The sequence below is a fragment of the Equus quagga genome, chromosome 3, assembly GCF_021613505.1.
Source record: "Equus quagga isolate Etosha38 chromosome 3, UCLA_HA_Equagga_1.0, whole genome shotgun sequence".
NCBI lineage: Eukaryota > Metazoa > Chordata > Mammalia > Perissodactyla > Equidae > Equus > Equus quagga.
Window position 1 is genome coordinate 96,144,587 of NC_060269.1, and position 16,148 is coordinate 96,160,734.

At 36.8% G+C, this 16,148-nt stretch overlaps 1 protein-coding gene across 1 annotated transcript; it reads left to right on the top strand.

Moving 5' to 3' along the window:
• Positions 1-3,558: 3,558 nt before the first annotated feature.
• CXCL11 (C-X-C motif chemokine ligand 11) lies at positions 3,559-5,432 on the top strand. The gene is made up of 4 exons (XM_046657589.1): positions 3,559-3,662; positions 4,251-4,377; positions 4,486-4,558; positions 4,795-5,432. Exons 1-4 carry the CDS (start codon positions 3,602-3,604, stop codon positions 4,834-4,836), a joined length of 303 nt encoding a protein of 100 aa, XP_046513545.1. The 5' UTR covers positions 3,559-3,601; the 3' UTR covers positions 4,837-5,432.
• The last annotated feature ends 10,716 nt before the right edge of the window (positions 5,433-16,148 follow it).

Below are 16,148 nucleotides of genomic sequence, written 5' to 3' on the forward strand. Positions count from 1 at the left end.
TGAATGAATGAAGAAATGGACTACTGTAGAAAGGACTGGTGCTTTTCAGTAAACTTGAAGGCAAAGACTCTGGGAGGAAGAGGCAGTAAAGAGGGAGAGAGAGTTGAGGAAGGAGAGAGCATCCATTTTAGCACCTGCCAGAGCCTAACTAGGCTTACTTTCTGTGTGCTTCAAGAAAATGAGGTAAAAAGGTTAAAGCAAAAAACCGATCTCTCTCCCAACTCGGCATACTTTTGGATGGATTACCTGAGAACTTTCAGTGAAGTGAAGAAATAAAGCTTTCTCAGCATCCAAACTGCAATTTAGCTGTGAGGAAAAGCAGACAAGGCTGCACCTGCATGGGCAGGGATAGCCCTCCTCTTCTAGGGTCATCTACAAGCAGCAGCACCCTCCCTACAGACTACTGGGTGGTCTTCCTCAAAAAGGAAAAGGAAGGATTTTTTTTTCTTCTGTCTTCTCCTCTACCTCCTCTTAGAATATGTAGAAATGTATCCTGACACACAGAAAAATTAAGAGACCTGGCATAGTCTGCTATGAAAACTGTTATGTGAAAAATGTGTGTGTACATCCAAAGGGGAAGAAAACCAGTTTCCAATGTTTTTACAATATTATGTACTACTATTGTAGTAAAGGAAGACAATAAAACAACATACACAGAAGTCTGAGACAGAAAACTGTGACCCACGAGTTTTGTACCCAGCTAAGTAGTAATTTACACATAAAAGCAAAAGAAAGAGAGTCTGCTCATGTTTTATGTAAATCTGAATTACGCCTATTTGGAATAGTATAACATAGGATATTAATCCAGTCCTAGTTCATGCATAAATATTTTCAAGAATGTCAATTTCCAGAGGTTTTTCTTTTTTTTTTTTTTTAAGATTTTATTTTTTCCTTTTTCTCCCCAAAGCCCCCCGGTACATAGTTGTGTATTCTTCGTTGTGGGTTCTTCTAGTTGTGGCATGTGGGACGCTGCCTCAGCGTGGTCTGATGAGCAGTGCCATGTCCGCGCCCAGGATTCGAACTAACGAAACACTGGGCCGCCTGCAGCGGAGCACGCGAACTTAACCACTCGGCCACGGGGCCAGCCCAAGGTTTTTCTTTTTTTAAATTAATCAAGAATCACTGTTTAAGAGATTGCCTGACACCAAAGCTACATGACAGCGTAACTTTAGGTGGTAAACAGAAATATGCACTATTCTTTGTCTGTATTTTGTGAAACATGCTGTTATGTTTACACATTGAACTTCTTCTGTAAGTGATTTTCATGATTAGTATGTTACTTTTACCTTCAAATTATTATAATTTAAACTATTTTTCATACCTTATAACAATATCATCCAATCTTTTATTAAGTAACCATCCTTGTGCTAATGCTGAAAAATTCTCCAAAATTAGGTAGATGTGGTATGTCAATTTAGGAAATAACAATGTAAAATATTAGAGAGAATAATAACAGCAGTTGGGGCTGGCCTAGCGGCATAGTGGTTAGGTTAAGCTTGCATGTTCCGCTTCAGTGGCCCAGGGTTCGCGGATTCAGATCCTGGGCACAGACCTACACACCGCTCAACAAGCCATGCTTGTGACATCCCACATACAAAATAGAGGAAGACTGACACAGATGTTAGCTCAGCAACAATCTTCCTCAAGCAAAAACAGGAAGATTGGCAACAGATGTTAGCTCAGGGCCAATCTTTCCCACCAAAAATAATAAAACAAAATAATAAGAGCAGTGAACACTTATTGAGTGCCGGAGACTCCTTTAAATGATTTACATGAATTACCTTTTTTAATACTTAGCTAATAATGGCCCTACGAAAAAGGTAGCATTATTATCCCCATTTATATCACCTATATAATGTAAATATATTACAAATACATAAATTATATTATAAATATTATAATATTTATACTATCTGTAGATGAGAAAACTGAGGCTCAAAAAGGTGAGGTAACTTGCTCAGGACCGCACAGTTAGTAAACAATAGAGCGTGGATTTGAAAATCGGCTTACTTCACAGCCTTCTCTGTTAACAATCATGCTCTACTGTATTTCTAATGCTAAGAAAATGAACAGCAGCATTAAAGAAAAAATAACGGATAAGGACTTATGAGATCTAAGAACATATTCTTTTTACTTTACCTTTTTTCCTGTGGGAAAATTAGTCTTGAATCACAGATGTTAAATGAATGAATGAAAAAGAAACAATATTCCAGGTACTTTGAGATTAATTAAAGACAAAGAGGTTTTAAACACTGGTAGTGGTTGCTAAAAGAATTTAAATGTAGGATATGTCTAAATAAATATATGATTTCAGGTTAAACTGTAAATGATAATTCTCAAAAGAGAAGTTAAATAATGTAAAATAATCATTTAAAAATAAACTACCTATCAATCCCAAATTATACCAACAAAATTAAGAAATAGGAAGAAATGTTTGAAAGAAAGTAACAGTGATTCTCTCATCTTACAAAGGGAGGAACTAGAAGATACTATTTATGGTATACATAAATAATTAGAAAAATTCAGATAAAATTTTTTTAAAGATTATTGGCAAAATGTAAAACAATGTATTCCTTTCAAATCACATAGAAAAAATGCTTAAAAGAGACGAAAGAAAATATAAAGACAGAAAAGAAATAGCAAGGATTTTAAAAAGCTTAGATTACCAATTATACAGTAAAAAATTCAACCAATTCAAGTCCCTTGGATATGATTTTTTTAAGTGTCTGCAAGTGATACATTTAAAACAAATAGATTCAGAAAGATTAAAGAGGAAAAGGTAAAGGTAAATTTTAAAAAACAGGAGTTACATCAAAGTAGAAAACAAGAAGCAAAAACATCACATGAGAAAAGAGGACTAATTTTTTTTAAAATCCACAACTCATACAACTTTATGTACTAAATAACAGCGCTAAAATATAAAGTAAAAGTTGTTAAACATGCAAAAAGAAATGCATATAAATCCAGAAGTACATGGAGACTTTTTGGAGGTGCAATTACAGTCGGCAAAAATATAAATCTGGTTAAATAAAAGTCATCTGATGTCAAACAATGTAGGCTTTATACATATATACGATAAGAGTTTGGACTTAAAAGCAAAAGATGATAAAAATAGTGTTTTTTTAAGAATGTTCTTTTGTATAGTTATGTGAGGGATGGAGGGTAAAGGGACTGAAAATAGGAAGACAATCTTCCTGAATGAAAGAATGAATGACAATCAGAATTCGATTCCCAGAGTAGTCCAATAATTAAATACATTTCTAGGAAATGCCATCTTAAGGAGGCTGGCTCCCATTAGGCAGTACACTATTCTATATTGATACAGCTCTTTACTCTTTACAAAGTGCTTTCACATTCCTTTTACTTTCAACACTGTAACAAATAGGAAGAGACAGTGATATTTAGATGAGAACAAAATAGAAACTCTTGGAAACAAGAAAGGAGCATGACTCAAGGAGGGAAATTCCTGTTGCCTTAAGAGGACTGTTGGTATATATAATGCCCCATATATACTGATTAAGAATTTACTTCCAGGTTCAGCATTTCTACTCCCTCCAAGAAGAGGATCAACACTGAAGTACCAGCAACAGCAGCAACAAACATGTGTGTGAAGGGCATGTCTACAGTCTTGGCTGTGATATTCTGTGCTATGATTGTTCAAGGTATATGGTACTTTTTACTTCTCAGCCTACAAATTTCTTTTCTAATGCTTCAAATGTCTTTTCTTGTACTTTTATCCTGAAAGATATAATAAATTTTTATTTAACCTCACACATTAGAAGTAATTACAGCTTTGGCAGAGAATGTTGGAAATGGAAATGTTTAAGGCACTAGATATGATTACTGAAACTAGAGATGATAAACTTAATGGAATTTTTGATTTGGCAAGAGCCTTTTAGCAATAGTTTTAAATGTCTGTTAACAAAATTTTATATGAGATAATATTGTTAGCTTCCTGGAAAAACTTCTGAGCAAATAAGCTCAAGAGGCATGAGGCAAATAAGCTTGATCTCCAATAAATTTCTTTCATGCTTCCTTTTATTCTTTAATGGTTTGCTTGCAAAATTTAAGAGAAAATCATCACCTTACTTTAAGCTCCTTTCCCAGTAACAGCAGCGTCAAGCGCTGTTTGACAAATTACTATCTTTACCCTTGATGAAAACTCAGCTCACATTCTTCACCAGGATTATAAACCACAGCCATCTGTTGCAATTAGATGCATTAGTAACTGATGCTATAATCTGTTCTAGGTTTCCCCATGTTCAAAGGAGGGCGTTGTCTTTGCATAGGCCCTGGAGTAAAAGCAGTGAAAGTGGCAGATATTGAGAAAGTCTCCATAATTTACCCAAGTAACAACTGTGACAAAATAGAATTGATGTAAGTAATGAATTCTCTGAACGTAACAATGGTGGAGGCTTTTAGGGGGTTTTTTGCTTATGTTTTTCCATCCAAAATTTAAGACTGTTCTGGATCTTCCTTTAACAGTATTACCCTGAAAGCACATAAAGGACAAAGATGCCTAAATCCCAAATCGAAGCAAGCAAACGCTATAATCAAGGTAGGTTACCAGACTACTTCCATTTTATAGTGTTTTATCCAAGACAGATCTTTTGAAAAAATAAACTAGACAACTGTAGAAAGATTCTGCCATGATCCTGTGTGAAGAGTTTTGATAAGGGGTCTCTGGTTATAATTAGCCTCTCTTTTCTGCTGTATGTTTTCAACATTTCAACTCTTAACCATTGAGAAACAAGAACAGCCCAAGTTTATAAAACTCTCATTTTCTCGTTACAGAAAGCTGAAAGAAGGAATTTCTTAAAATATCAAATTGTATGAAGTCCGGGAAAAGAGAATCTGAAAATCTAGAACAAGTTTAACTGTGACTACTGAAATAAGAGCTCTGCAAATGGAAACTGACTTTCTCCGGCCTGTTGCAATGTACATTTATGCCATTCTAGGTTAGGGAACCTTCTAGGACATTTGATGCTTATAATTATTCTGCTGTGATTATAAAACATTTCTGTCTTTAGAAGTTATCTGTCTGTACTTGATCTATATTCCATATTACAATCTGCAGTTACAACGGAGACATTGACATTATTACTGGATTCAAGACCTTGTGAGTCAAAAGCATCCATGTGTGTAATAAACATTCCTCAAATAATTTTTAATGTAAATACACATTTCTTTTCCCAAAAATCACATAGCCCATACATACCTAGGAAAAAAATTCTTCCTTTTTTTTTATAAAAAGGCTGTCATTCATGAAATGTTCTATGAAAAAAATCATAAGTTAAGGGAAACTGGTAAGAGTGTAAATATTTCATAAGTGAATTAGTAGCTCTGGTCTTAATTTGATTTTTTAAACAACTTTTTTTTTCTTTGAGATGTTTTGAAGCAATTAGGATATGTATGTTTATTGTGCACTATGGTTTTATCTATTCTTATAAGTTACAAGACTATTTTGGACACATTTTAAATATAAAATGTTTTTGTCTATCAAAGAAAAATGTTGAAAAATAAATATATATGCAATCTGGCAATCACCTTTACTTTCTATGATTTCTTAGAAAAACATATACTCTCTTTTTTCAGTCAGGCCTATACTATAAAATTTAGGGATATCTAAAATACTTTTACTTTGAAAAGAATCAAAATAATTTTCCTCTAATAAATTACCACAACTCTTCTTAAAACAGAAACCATTATACGTTTTCCAGAAATCTGAGATGCCTTTAGCAATTTTACCTTGTATTTCAAGAAGCATATAGCTACCTGTCATCACACAGAATTGTTTAGAAATGTATTTTAACGGGTAGCTGTGAAAGACAGCTGTCTTTTCTTTAAGGGGTCTTCCTAGGTTCAAATCCCCTTCTTACTTGGGACAAATCCCTTATTATGTGAGTCTTAGTAGGAGCCAAAACGGAGAAGCAAAAGGAAGATCTTCCCTGGCAGCCAGAACAAGGTCTCAGCCAGACCACTCTTACCCTACACACTTTGAACTCCAGCTAGCACCACAAAGATACTATCCGTAAGAAAATTATTTAAAGCAGCAGTAGCTGCAGTGTAAGTCTTACAGTAATGGCTTCCTTACACGTGCTCCTGTAGCACGACTTCGGCTAGTCTTTCCTGATACCTGGTTCCCTTAGGTTTTCATCCATTTTCCAAGCCTGATTCTTAGCCTTCCTGTGGATTCTTCACCTACCAATTAAACTGCTTTTCTGCTGAAGATAGCTGGAGTTGGTTTCTCTGCATGTATGCAAAAATCTTAGCTGATACAGCACTCTTTATATAGACACCTCTACATTTGAAAAAATGAAAATATTTGTTACAAAATTACCAGAAGAATAATCAGGTATTTCCGTTTATTTGAAAACAAAAGAACAATTTTAATGTATCATTTCTGTATCCTTCCAGTTGATATCAAAGAGCCAACCATAAAGCAGTTCAGGGAATGGACAGAAAAGCAAATAGAAGAGGAGGGTCCCTAGAACCTAACAGGCCCTCTTACTGACTGGCTTTTTGACTGGTGTCTACAAGCAATAATGAGAAGCCAAAATGTTATCCAGGGGATTTTTATATAAATCTATATAATCTATATCATATATTTATACTATGATGTATAATATAAATGTATGATATATAACAAATATATATATATCATAAACCCTATACACATTAGACTTCTATATGAATCCCCTGGATAGTTTAAGATCTGGATCCAATATTTGATTTTTTTAGAGTATCTTTAAAAATAAAAATTCACTGAGTTAGGACTACATGATAAATTTGGTATTTTTTAAAAGTAAAGTAATATAGATCAGTAGATTATTATTGAGAAGACAACATATACTTAAATGTCTTCAGGGCAAAATAAACATACGAAAGAATTAATATACTTGAGCCAAGATCCTTCCCACTTCAGTACCTTTGGTACATACTATTCTCTCTGCCCATTTCTTCACTAAACTAATGCCTGCCTATTAGTCACTTATATCTCAGCTTAAATAACAATTTCTCCAACAGATCCTCTTTGAAACCACTCCTTCAATCTTAAGTAGATTAAGTATCCTATTTGTTTTCTTAACACTCTCTACTTTTCCATCATATTATTTCTTGCAATTGTAACTAAAGAATTATTTCTACCTTTAAGATCTGCTCTCCCACAAGTGTAAGCTCAGGAAGAAATCCACTGCAGTCCTAGACTACAGAACAGTGCCTGGCACATATTGGACCCTCAATAAAATATTTGAGAATGGAATGACTGAATGGCAATAGAAATTAAGGGGAAAAGAACTTACATCAGAGGAACAGCATGAAGGAATGCACAGTGGTAAGGTGAGATTCGAAAATAATAATTAGATTGGTTTGGTTGGAGTGAAGGCTGAAGCGCAGGAAATGTCTAGCTAAACAACCTCCAATTTTACTCTCCATAAATGGGATTCATTAAATATTCATGAATAAGAGAATGACCCTATCAAAGTTAGTCCAAGTTATTCCAAATTATTCTGGGAAAGGCATAGAAGGTTGATGGGAACTGGGAAAGACTGGGAAAGGGAACATGTAGCCTTAGCTCGGTCTATATTTCCCAAACTTCATGTCATTCTCATACCATCTTCACAAATTTTTACCATATTTCTGATCAATCTTCAGTATATTTTGCAAATTGTGTATCACCTTTATTTTGCTCACATATACATAAAAAGCAAACTTTCACTCCTGCACATGTGAACTATCACTTACTAGAGAAATAAAATGTAACAATAAAACGAAATACAATGAAATGACACTAAATCCCAGCAAGATACTATTGTATGCCAAAGGTTCTAGGCTTCAGGACTGCTCTGTATTTGTTAAAAAGGAGATTAACACAGTTGGTGAGGTGTTTGAAAGCCATACTAATATCAAATTGAGACTCTCCATAATTTAATCAGAGGGACTAAAGTTAAAAAGAGAACAATTAATTGATATTAAATGTTGTTATTCATGAACCTCCTGGTATTGCCCCACACTTGGGGAAATACTGGTTTGAAAAGTAGTAAGGGCAGTAAGTTAAACAGAATTACCGTACGACCCAGCAATTCGACTCCTAGGTACACACCCAAAAGAACTGAGAAACAGTTGTTCAAGCAAAAACTTCATAAAGCACCATTCACAATAGCAAAAAGGTAGAAACACCCAAATGTCCATCAACAGATGAATGGAAAAAGAAAATGTGGTGTATACACACAAAGGAATACTATTCAGCCATAAAAAAGAATGAAATACTGATATACACTACAACATATATGAACCCTGAAAACATTAAGTAAAAGAAACCAGACAAAAAAGGCAACATATTGTATGAGTCCATTTATATGAAATATCCAGAACAGGCAAATCCATAGAAACAGAAAGCAGATTACTGGTTTTCAGGGGCAAGCAGGAGGAGGTAATGAGAAGTGACTGCTTAATGGGTACAGAGTTTCTGTTTGGGGTGATAAAGTTCTAGAACTAGATAAAAGTGATGATTATACAACACTGTAAACGTACTTAATGCCACTGAATTGTATACATACTTTTAAATGGTTAACACGGTAAGTTTTATGTTATATACATTTTACACAGTATAAAAATAACAAGGGCTAACCTAAGGTGGTAGTGGTGAAAACAGAAATATACTAGGACTACACTGCAAAAAGAGAATCAATAAGACTTACTGATAGGCTGGATGTGACGGCTGAAGCTGAGGAAAGGAACCAAGGAAAATGCTAAGGATTTGAGTCTGACGTGGAGGCAGAGAGGGAATCAAGAAAAGCAGCTGAGGTTTTGAGGTTTAAAAAAATAGTACTGCCACTAAAAGAAATAGGTCAGGGGAAGATGTGGTTTAACAAAGAAAACTACAGGCTGGGTTTTATACATTTGGAACCTGAGATGCCAAATATCCACAGTAATTCAGAAATTCAGAACTGTTTCCTCTAATTAACCAAGAGGAGTTTTCAAATATATATAGTAGTTTTGGATAAAACTGCTGGAAAAGCAAAGATCATATTTAATTATTTTTGGCTATTGAGTATGGTACTTAATATACCCATATGAAATTAATATACCTCTTTAGTACCTGTTTCTTAAAGATTTTCAGAACTAACCCATATAAACCCTTATGCTGTAGTCAATGCATTCTGTGAATTATAAATAGTACACTCACACACACACAATCGTCTGGGTTATTTGCAGGAGGGGGCAAGGCAGTGTTAGTTGCTTCTTCTTGCCTTGTCTGCGAATTTTGAGCCTGAGATCATTATGTACATTGCAACTATAGTTTTGCTTAAGTACTAAAGAAGAATAACTACACTTCCTGGAAATTCTGGCTCCATAAATTCAGATGTAGTTGCTTGATGCTGCTCAATAAACTGCTAGTATGTTGGAAATATCCTGAGGTAAACCACAGACTTCACATAACTTCCCATAAACCATGATTTAACATCCTTCAAATTGTTCACAAAGACAAATCATCAATAAGAGTTTGAAGAAAACCAAATGAGGATCTAAAATATGGAATAACATGCATTTTCAACTACATACTTAAGATTCCTCCTCCCAAAAGACAACAATCAATCAGTTAAAAGTAGATCTTTTCTAAAGCTTTTGATTAGAAACGGAACAAAACATTCATAAAGTTCATTTTTACTTAAATCTTTGATTTATGAGAGGGAGGGGAGAAGGCACCATACTCAGGAAAACACATTTACCTTTATGGCACTCTCAAATGTTCTCTCTTCGCCCAAATGATTAAGCCTGCCATACAGCAGTCTCCCCTTATCCACAGTTTCACTTTTCATGGTTTTAGTTACCTGTGATCAACTGAAGTCCAAAAATATTAAACAGAAAATTGCAGAAATAAACAACTCATGTTTTAAATTGGTGCCATTCTGAGTAGCATGATGAAATCTCACACCATTCCGCTCCATCCCACTTGCACTGCTACATCACAACGCCTAAGCCCTTCACCTCACTTGATTTCATCATGTAGGCATTGTATCATCTCACATAACCACAAAAGAAAAAAGGGGTGTACAGTACAATAAGGTATTTTGAGAGAGAGAGACCACATTCACATAACTTTTATTACAGTTTCTTGTTATTTTCTATTTTATTAGTTATTGTTGTTAATCTCTTAGTGTGCCTAATTTATAAATTAAACTTTATCATGGGTATGTACATACAGAAAAAAACATAGTACAGACAGGGTTCAGGACTATCCATGGTTTCAGGCATCCACTGGAGGTCTTGGAACATATTCCTCACAGATAAGGGGGCACTACTGTATTTGTAAACATCCTCCCAAATGCATGAGTTCAGAAACACAGTGCTCTATTTCAAGGTACGTTCATCTTTGTTATCTATTGCAACTCCAAAAAAAGAACAAGGCTGCCCCTACTTCCACCTCTACCTTGACCCTGGGCCTCTCTTCAACAAAGCCATATGCCTACGGCCTACCTGCCCTATTTTCATCACACCCCAAGTTGTCACAAGATTCTGAAAATAAAATCATCTAAATTTAATATGTATGCCAATACAATAATATATCCATATTCTCTCTCACACACACACATATATATTTCATTTACCCCTTAAAAAAGACCATAGGAAGCAAAACAAAGATTTGGAACCTCTTGCCATTTATATTTAGCATCCATCCAAATGACATTACCTGAAAGTACAATTCATATCACATTTAATTTCTTCAATTCATCCCTTTCTATCCTATCTCTATGGTTAAAACTTTAGCCCAGGCCCTGACTGGCTCTTATCCAGACTACTGTAAGAGCCTCCTTAATCTCCCTGTCTCAGTCGTCCATCCTCCAACAGTGCTCCACAGTAACCACTGACAAAGACTCTCTCCTTGACCAAGCTTTAGCTCGCTCCTCTGAATCTTCTTCTCAGCTAGGCCTCAACCTTTTGGATTCTTTGTTTGTCTTTGCAGAATCCAGTTTTAGCAAGAATCTTGCTAATAGCTCATTTAGCCAGAATCCCCCATCCTTGATATCTGATCACTCCTGATATCTGGTCAAATTCCTCATTTTCCACCATCCCTCTGTGATATCTGATCATTCTGACCTGCCTTCAGCAAGCATCCTGTTAGGTCAGTTTAGCAAAAATTACCCTATCTCCGTAAGACTTTTCCATCCATTAATCCCCCAGCCCAGACTCCTTAGTCATAAATCCCTACTTTTCCACACTGTATTTGGAACTGAGCCCAGTACTATACTGAGGTCTCTTTCCCTGTATTGCAACAGTTCCTAAACAAAATCTGTTTTTATCATGTTAACTATCATTCAACTCTGGTTTTCTTTGACATTTTCTAAAATGTAAATCTGATATTACTCTCCTTTTAAAATCTTTCAGGGGCCAGCCTGGTGGTGTAGTGCTTAAGTTCGCTTCAGCAGCCCCAGGATTTGCCGGTCTGGATCCTGGGTACAGACCTACTCCACTCATCAGCCATGCTGTGGTGGCATCTTACATACCAAATAGAGGAAGATGGGCACAGATGCTGCTCAGTGACAATATTCCTCAAGCAAAAAGAGGAAGTCTGGCAACAGATGCTTGCTCAGGGCCAATCTTCCTCACCAAAAACAAAACAAAACAAAAACAAGAAGAAAATCCTTCAATACCTTCTCATTGTCTTCAGAATAAAGTCCACATTGCTTAGCCTCTCTCTCTGAATGCTGCTGCTCCCTAAAATCTCTACTCCAGTCATAATTATTTGCCATTTCCATGTTATTTTCTGTCTGAAATGCCCTTCTCCTTTATCCACTTGTCTAATACCTACTCATCCTTCAAGACTCTATTCAAGAGTTACCTGCTATAATCCTTTCCTGAGGCATTCCACACACATACACTTTAGAATGGATCACTCTCCCCTTACCACCTCCACTATAACACATCATTCTTCCTATCTGCTTACGATGTCTTCCTCTCCTAGAAGATTCCAAGACTCCTTTCAGCAATCGTGGGATCTCTTTGACGGTTTCCAAGCTTCCTCGGCTGGCTGTCAGCCAATGGTTACCTTACAACACTTGCTTTTCCAGGACTGAGACCATGTCATATTAACTTGTACGCCTGTAGCACCCGTGATACAGTTCCTTGGCAGACAGTCAATACTTGCTAATAAAAAAGGACTCTTGGTGCCCAGAGCACCAGAGACCAAAGGGCTTTCACCAGATTCTGCATAAAGTGGTGTTCTACTTGTATAATAAGTGATCTTCACATTTGTACAGCTAGCGCATCTCGTACTGAATAAGTGCTCTGAGTGCTCTTAGAACACTCATAGGTGCTTCAAATACTTGTGCTTTTCTAATTGATAGGAGTGATAGACTTTTGAAATCACTTATATTTTTTCATAAAGTTCTCGTCATTATTTTTCTGTTTAATATTTTTTTTTTTTTGAGGAAGATTAGCCCTGAGCTAACTATTGCCAGTACTCCTCTTTTTCCCGAGGAAGCCTGACCCTGAGCTAACATCCACGCCCATCTTCCTCTACATTATATGTGGGACGCCTACCACAGCATGGTGTGCGCCAAGCAGTGTCATGTCCACACCCGGGATCCAAACCGGCGAACCCTGGGCCACTGAGAAGCAGAACGTGCGAACTTAATCGCTGCGCCACCAGGCAGGCCCGTTTTTTATTTATTTTGCATTAAACGTTGTAATACACATCATTACTCAGTATCATACACGTGCTTTGAAGTCACAGTCTTAAGCATTCACTGTGTAACAACTATGAAAGGGTTGAATGGACAGAGATTATACTATACCATATTACATTATATCATAAAGCAAAAGTTCTCAAAGTGTGACACTCCCTGAACCCACCCCCTAGGGGTCCCTGAGACACTTTCAGTAAGTCCAAAAAGTCAAAACTATTTTCATAATAATATTATGATGTTACTTTTAAAAGACCAAGGGCAAACACTTAAACCACTTAATCTACATCTATTTATATACCTTGATAATCATAAATAATAATTACAGATTACATATAAAATCTGTAATTGTATTTGTTTTCAAACTGAAAGCAAATATAAAACGTCAGTCTTAGAAGATACATAACAATAATTATGGAGTAATCTGTATTACCCCAGATTGTAGCATCATAATCTGAGAAGGAAGTTCTGGGAGTAAGTGGGAAAGAAGGAATGGGAGGTAACAGAATAAGGAGAAATGGGAGGAATTCAAGGCATTTGACTTGGGATAATGCTAATAATTTCTACTTGTTTTCCTTTTATTAAGGTAACACTGGTTTATAACGTTACATACATTTCAGGTGTACATCATATTTCAACTTCTGTATAGGATACATAGTGTTCACCACCAAAAGTCTAGTTGCCAAAAGTCCAGTTGCCATCTGTTACCATACACCTGTGTCCCTTTACCCCTTCCACTCTCTCCCCACCCCCTTCCTCTCTGGTAACCACCAACCTATTCTCTGTATGTAGTAATGGCCTTCAGCCTTTTCTATACTCTGGCTTACCTATTTTGATTACTCACTACACCATCAACCATCTCCTGGTCACTTGGAATTTATCTTCAAGCACTTTCTTCAGCAGAGACAAATACGAAAATCTTTACCCAGGAGAACTGCTTACCACAGAAATTTTCGGAAACTTTCCCTATTAGAGAATATACTTGTTGCTTTTGTACATGAAAGACAACTTGGCTGGGTATAAAATTCTTGAATCACAGCCTTTTATGAACAAAACTCTATAGATACTGCTTTGGTATAACTAGCACAGAGTGGCACAATTCTGGATGATTTTATCTTTCTTCTTTTGGCACTATTTGTTCCTCCCTGAACAAATGTTGTTGGAATAATAGAAAAATTAATAAAAACAATTTTTAAAAAAGACGTTATGTTGCTTTTTTATTCTCATTCTCTCACAAGTTCCCAGAGGCTACATGGCATGTAATATTGCAACAAATTAAATGCAGAAGTAGATATGAGAGTCTAGCTATCTTGTATTAAACCAGACTTTGAACACATTAAAGAGATTTGCAAAAATGTAAAATAATTTTCACTAAAATTATTTTTAAGTGAAACAATTATTTTCACCAAATTATTTTTGATTTAGAAAATAGTTATTTTTAATAAAAATATGTTATTTATGTTAATATGTAATGGGCTTATCACTAGCTTCTAGTAAAATCTTTTCCTGACTTTGCCTCTTTCTGAGAGATGACAGCTTCCCACTGAATGCTCTCAACATCTCTTGCTGGTTCTTTTAATCTTGTCCACCCCTCTGTAAGTAGAACCTTCATTAAATTATTTTCAAAATTCGAGCTGAGTATATCCTCTGTTTCCTTTCAGGTTCCTGGATACACACTCCTCTTAATCGTGGTCAGGCAGATTCAGCAAGAGAATCTGCTTCCTCCTGAGGGACAACTGATGCCACTAATTTAATATGACCAAGTGCCCTAATGTGTTGATTGATGTCACCGATTTTGACAATAGAGGCTGACGACAAAAGCAACCCACAGAGGCAGTACAGTAGAGTGGTTGAGGCTCTGGAGTTAGACTGCCTGAATGCAAATCCTGCGAAAGAATCCCATTTTAATTTATTATAAAACAAGCACACCTACAGACTGGTTGTTAAGACTAAATGTGATAAGTTTTTTTAAAAAGCACAGCCTAACATAAAAGAAAGATTACAGTATTCATTGTATATATTGTTTTCAATAAAATAAATTTTAATACTATGCAGTTAGTTAATATGGAAATCAGCCTCAGATACTTTATATTAAGAACCATGTATAATTTGAGACCTCCTGTGTTGGGATTTGTCAATACATCTTAATCCATAGTCTTCCTGCCCTACTGGAGCAAACGAAGAAAGAGAAAGAGAGGAAGACAGAGAGAAGAGAATGAAAGAGAGAAAGAAAGAAAAAGAGAGACGTCATCACTATGGAGGTGTGAGAGGATCCCTCTGTCTTTCCCCTTCAATATACAGCAAGTAAAACATTCATAACCCAACAAAGACTACATTGCCCAACACACCAGGATGCTGAAGAGATCCACACATCAGTACATACGAAGGTGGGAAAACTGGAGCACACACAGGACGCTAAACAGGGAAACAGAAGAGGCAGTACCCAGGACCATGGACCCCCAGCCAGAGCAGTTGAGCCAGCTTCCCTAAGCCTCAAAGAACCTGGTGGGCAGCAGCAAAGGTGCACATACAACTCCAGCCCAACAGCCATGGTAGCACCTGCAGCCATAGGGAGCAGAGCAGCAGTGGAGGCGAAGCTCCAAGATCCCGGGCCCCCAGCTACAGTTCAAAGCCTGGTAGCAGCAGTGAAGGCATGCACAGGATTCCAACATCGCAACTACAGCAGCCCCTGCAATCACAAAGCAACAGGCAACAGTAGAAGTGGTGCCCTGTGAACCCAGTGTCTTCTGCATCTTCCCTCTCCCTCTGCCATGGAGGCAGAGCTGGGATGATCCAGGTGATCCCAGTACACAGAGGCATCAATCATCCCTGTACCCTGGTAGTGAAGCCAGCAATCAGCAACACCAGCAACAGCAGGGCATCAGTGACCTCCAGAGGCACAGGGGGTTACAACGAAACTACCAGCAATACCCCAAATAGAGGTGATGGAGAGTGGAATGTGCAGATCCTCAAGTATAGCCAGAGGCAACTAGGATAAGAGAAACCAAAATGTGCACTATAGTGCCACCTCCTGAAAAACAAAAGAAAGGTCTCTAATCCCCAATAAGTTAAAAAGTTTGAATCAAAACAAAGCTAGGGGCTGGCCCAGTGGCATGGTGGTTAAGGTTGAGTTTGCGCACTCTGCCTCAGTGGCCTGGGGTTCACAGGTTCAGATCGCAGGTGCAGACCTGTACACGGCTTATCAAGCCATACCGTGGCAGATGTCCCACATGCAAAAAATAGAGGCAGACTGGCATGGATGTTGGCTCAGGGACAATCTTCTTCAAGCAAATAAAAGAGGATTAGCAAGAGATGTTGGCTCCAGGCCAATCTCCCTCACCCAAAAAACACACACAAAGCTATACCTAAATAATAAAAGTGTTTGCTCCGACAAATGCACAAAGGAATAACTCAGCAAGCACCACAAAAAGCCACAGTAACACGGTATCACACAAAGAAAAT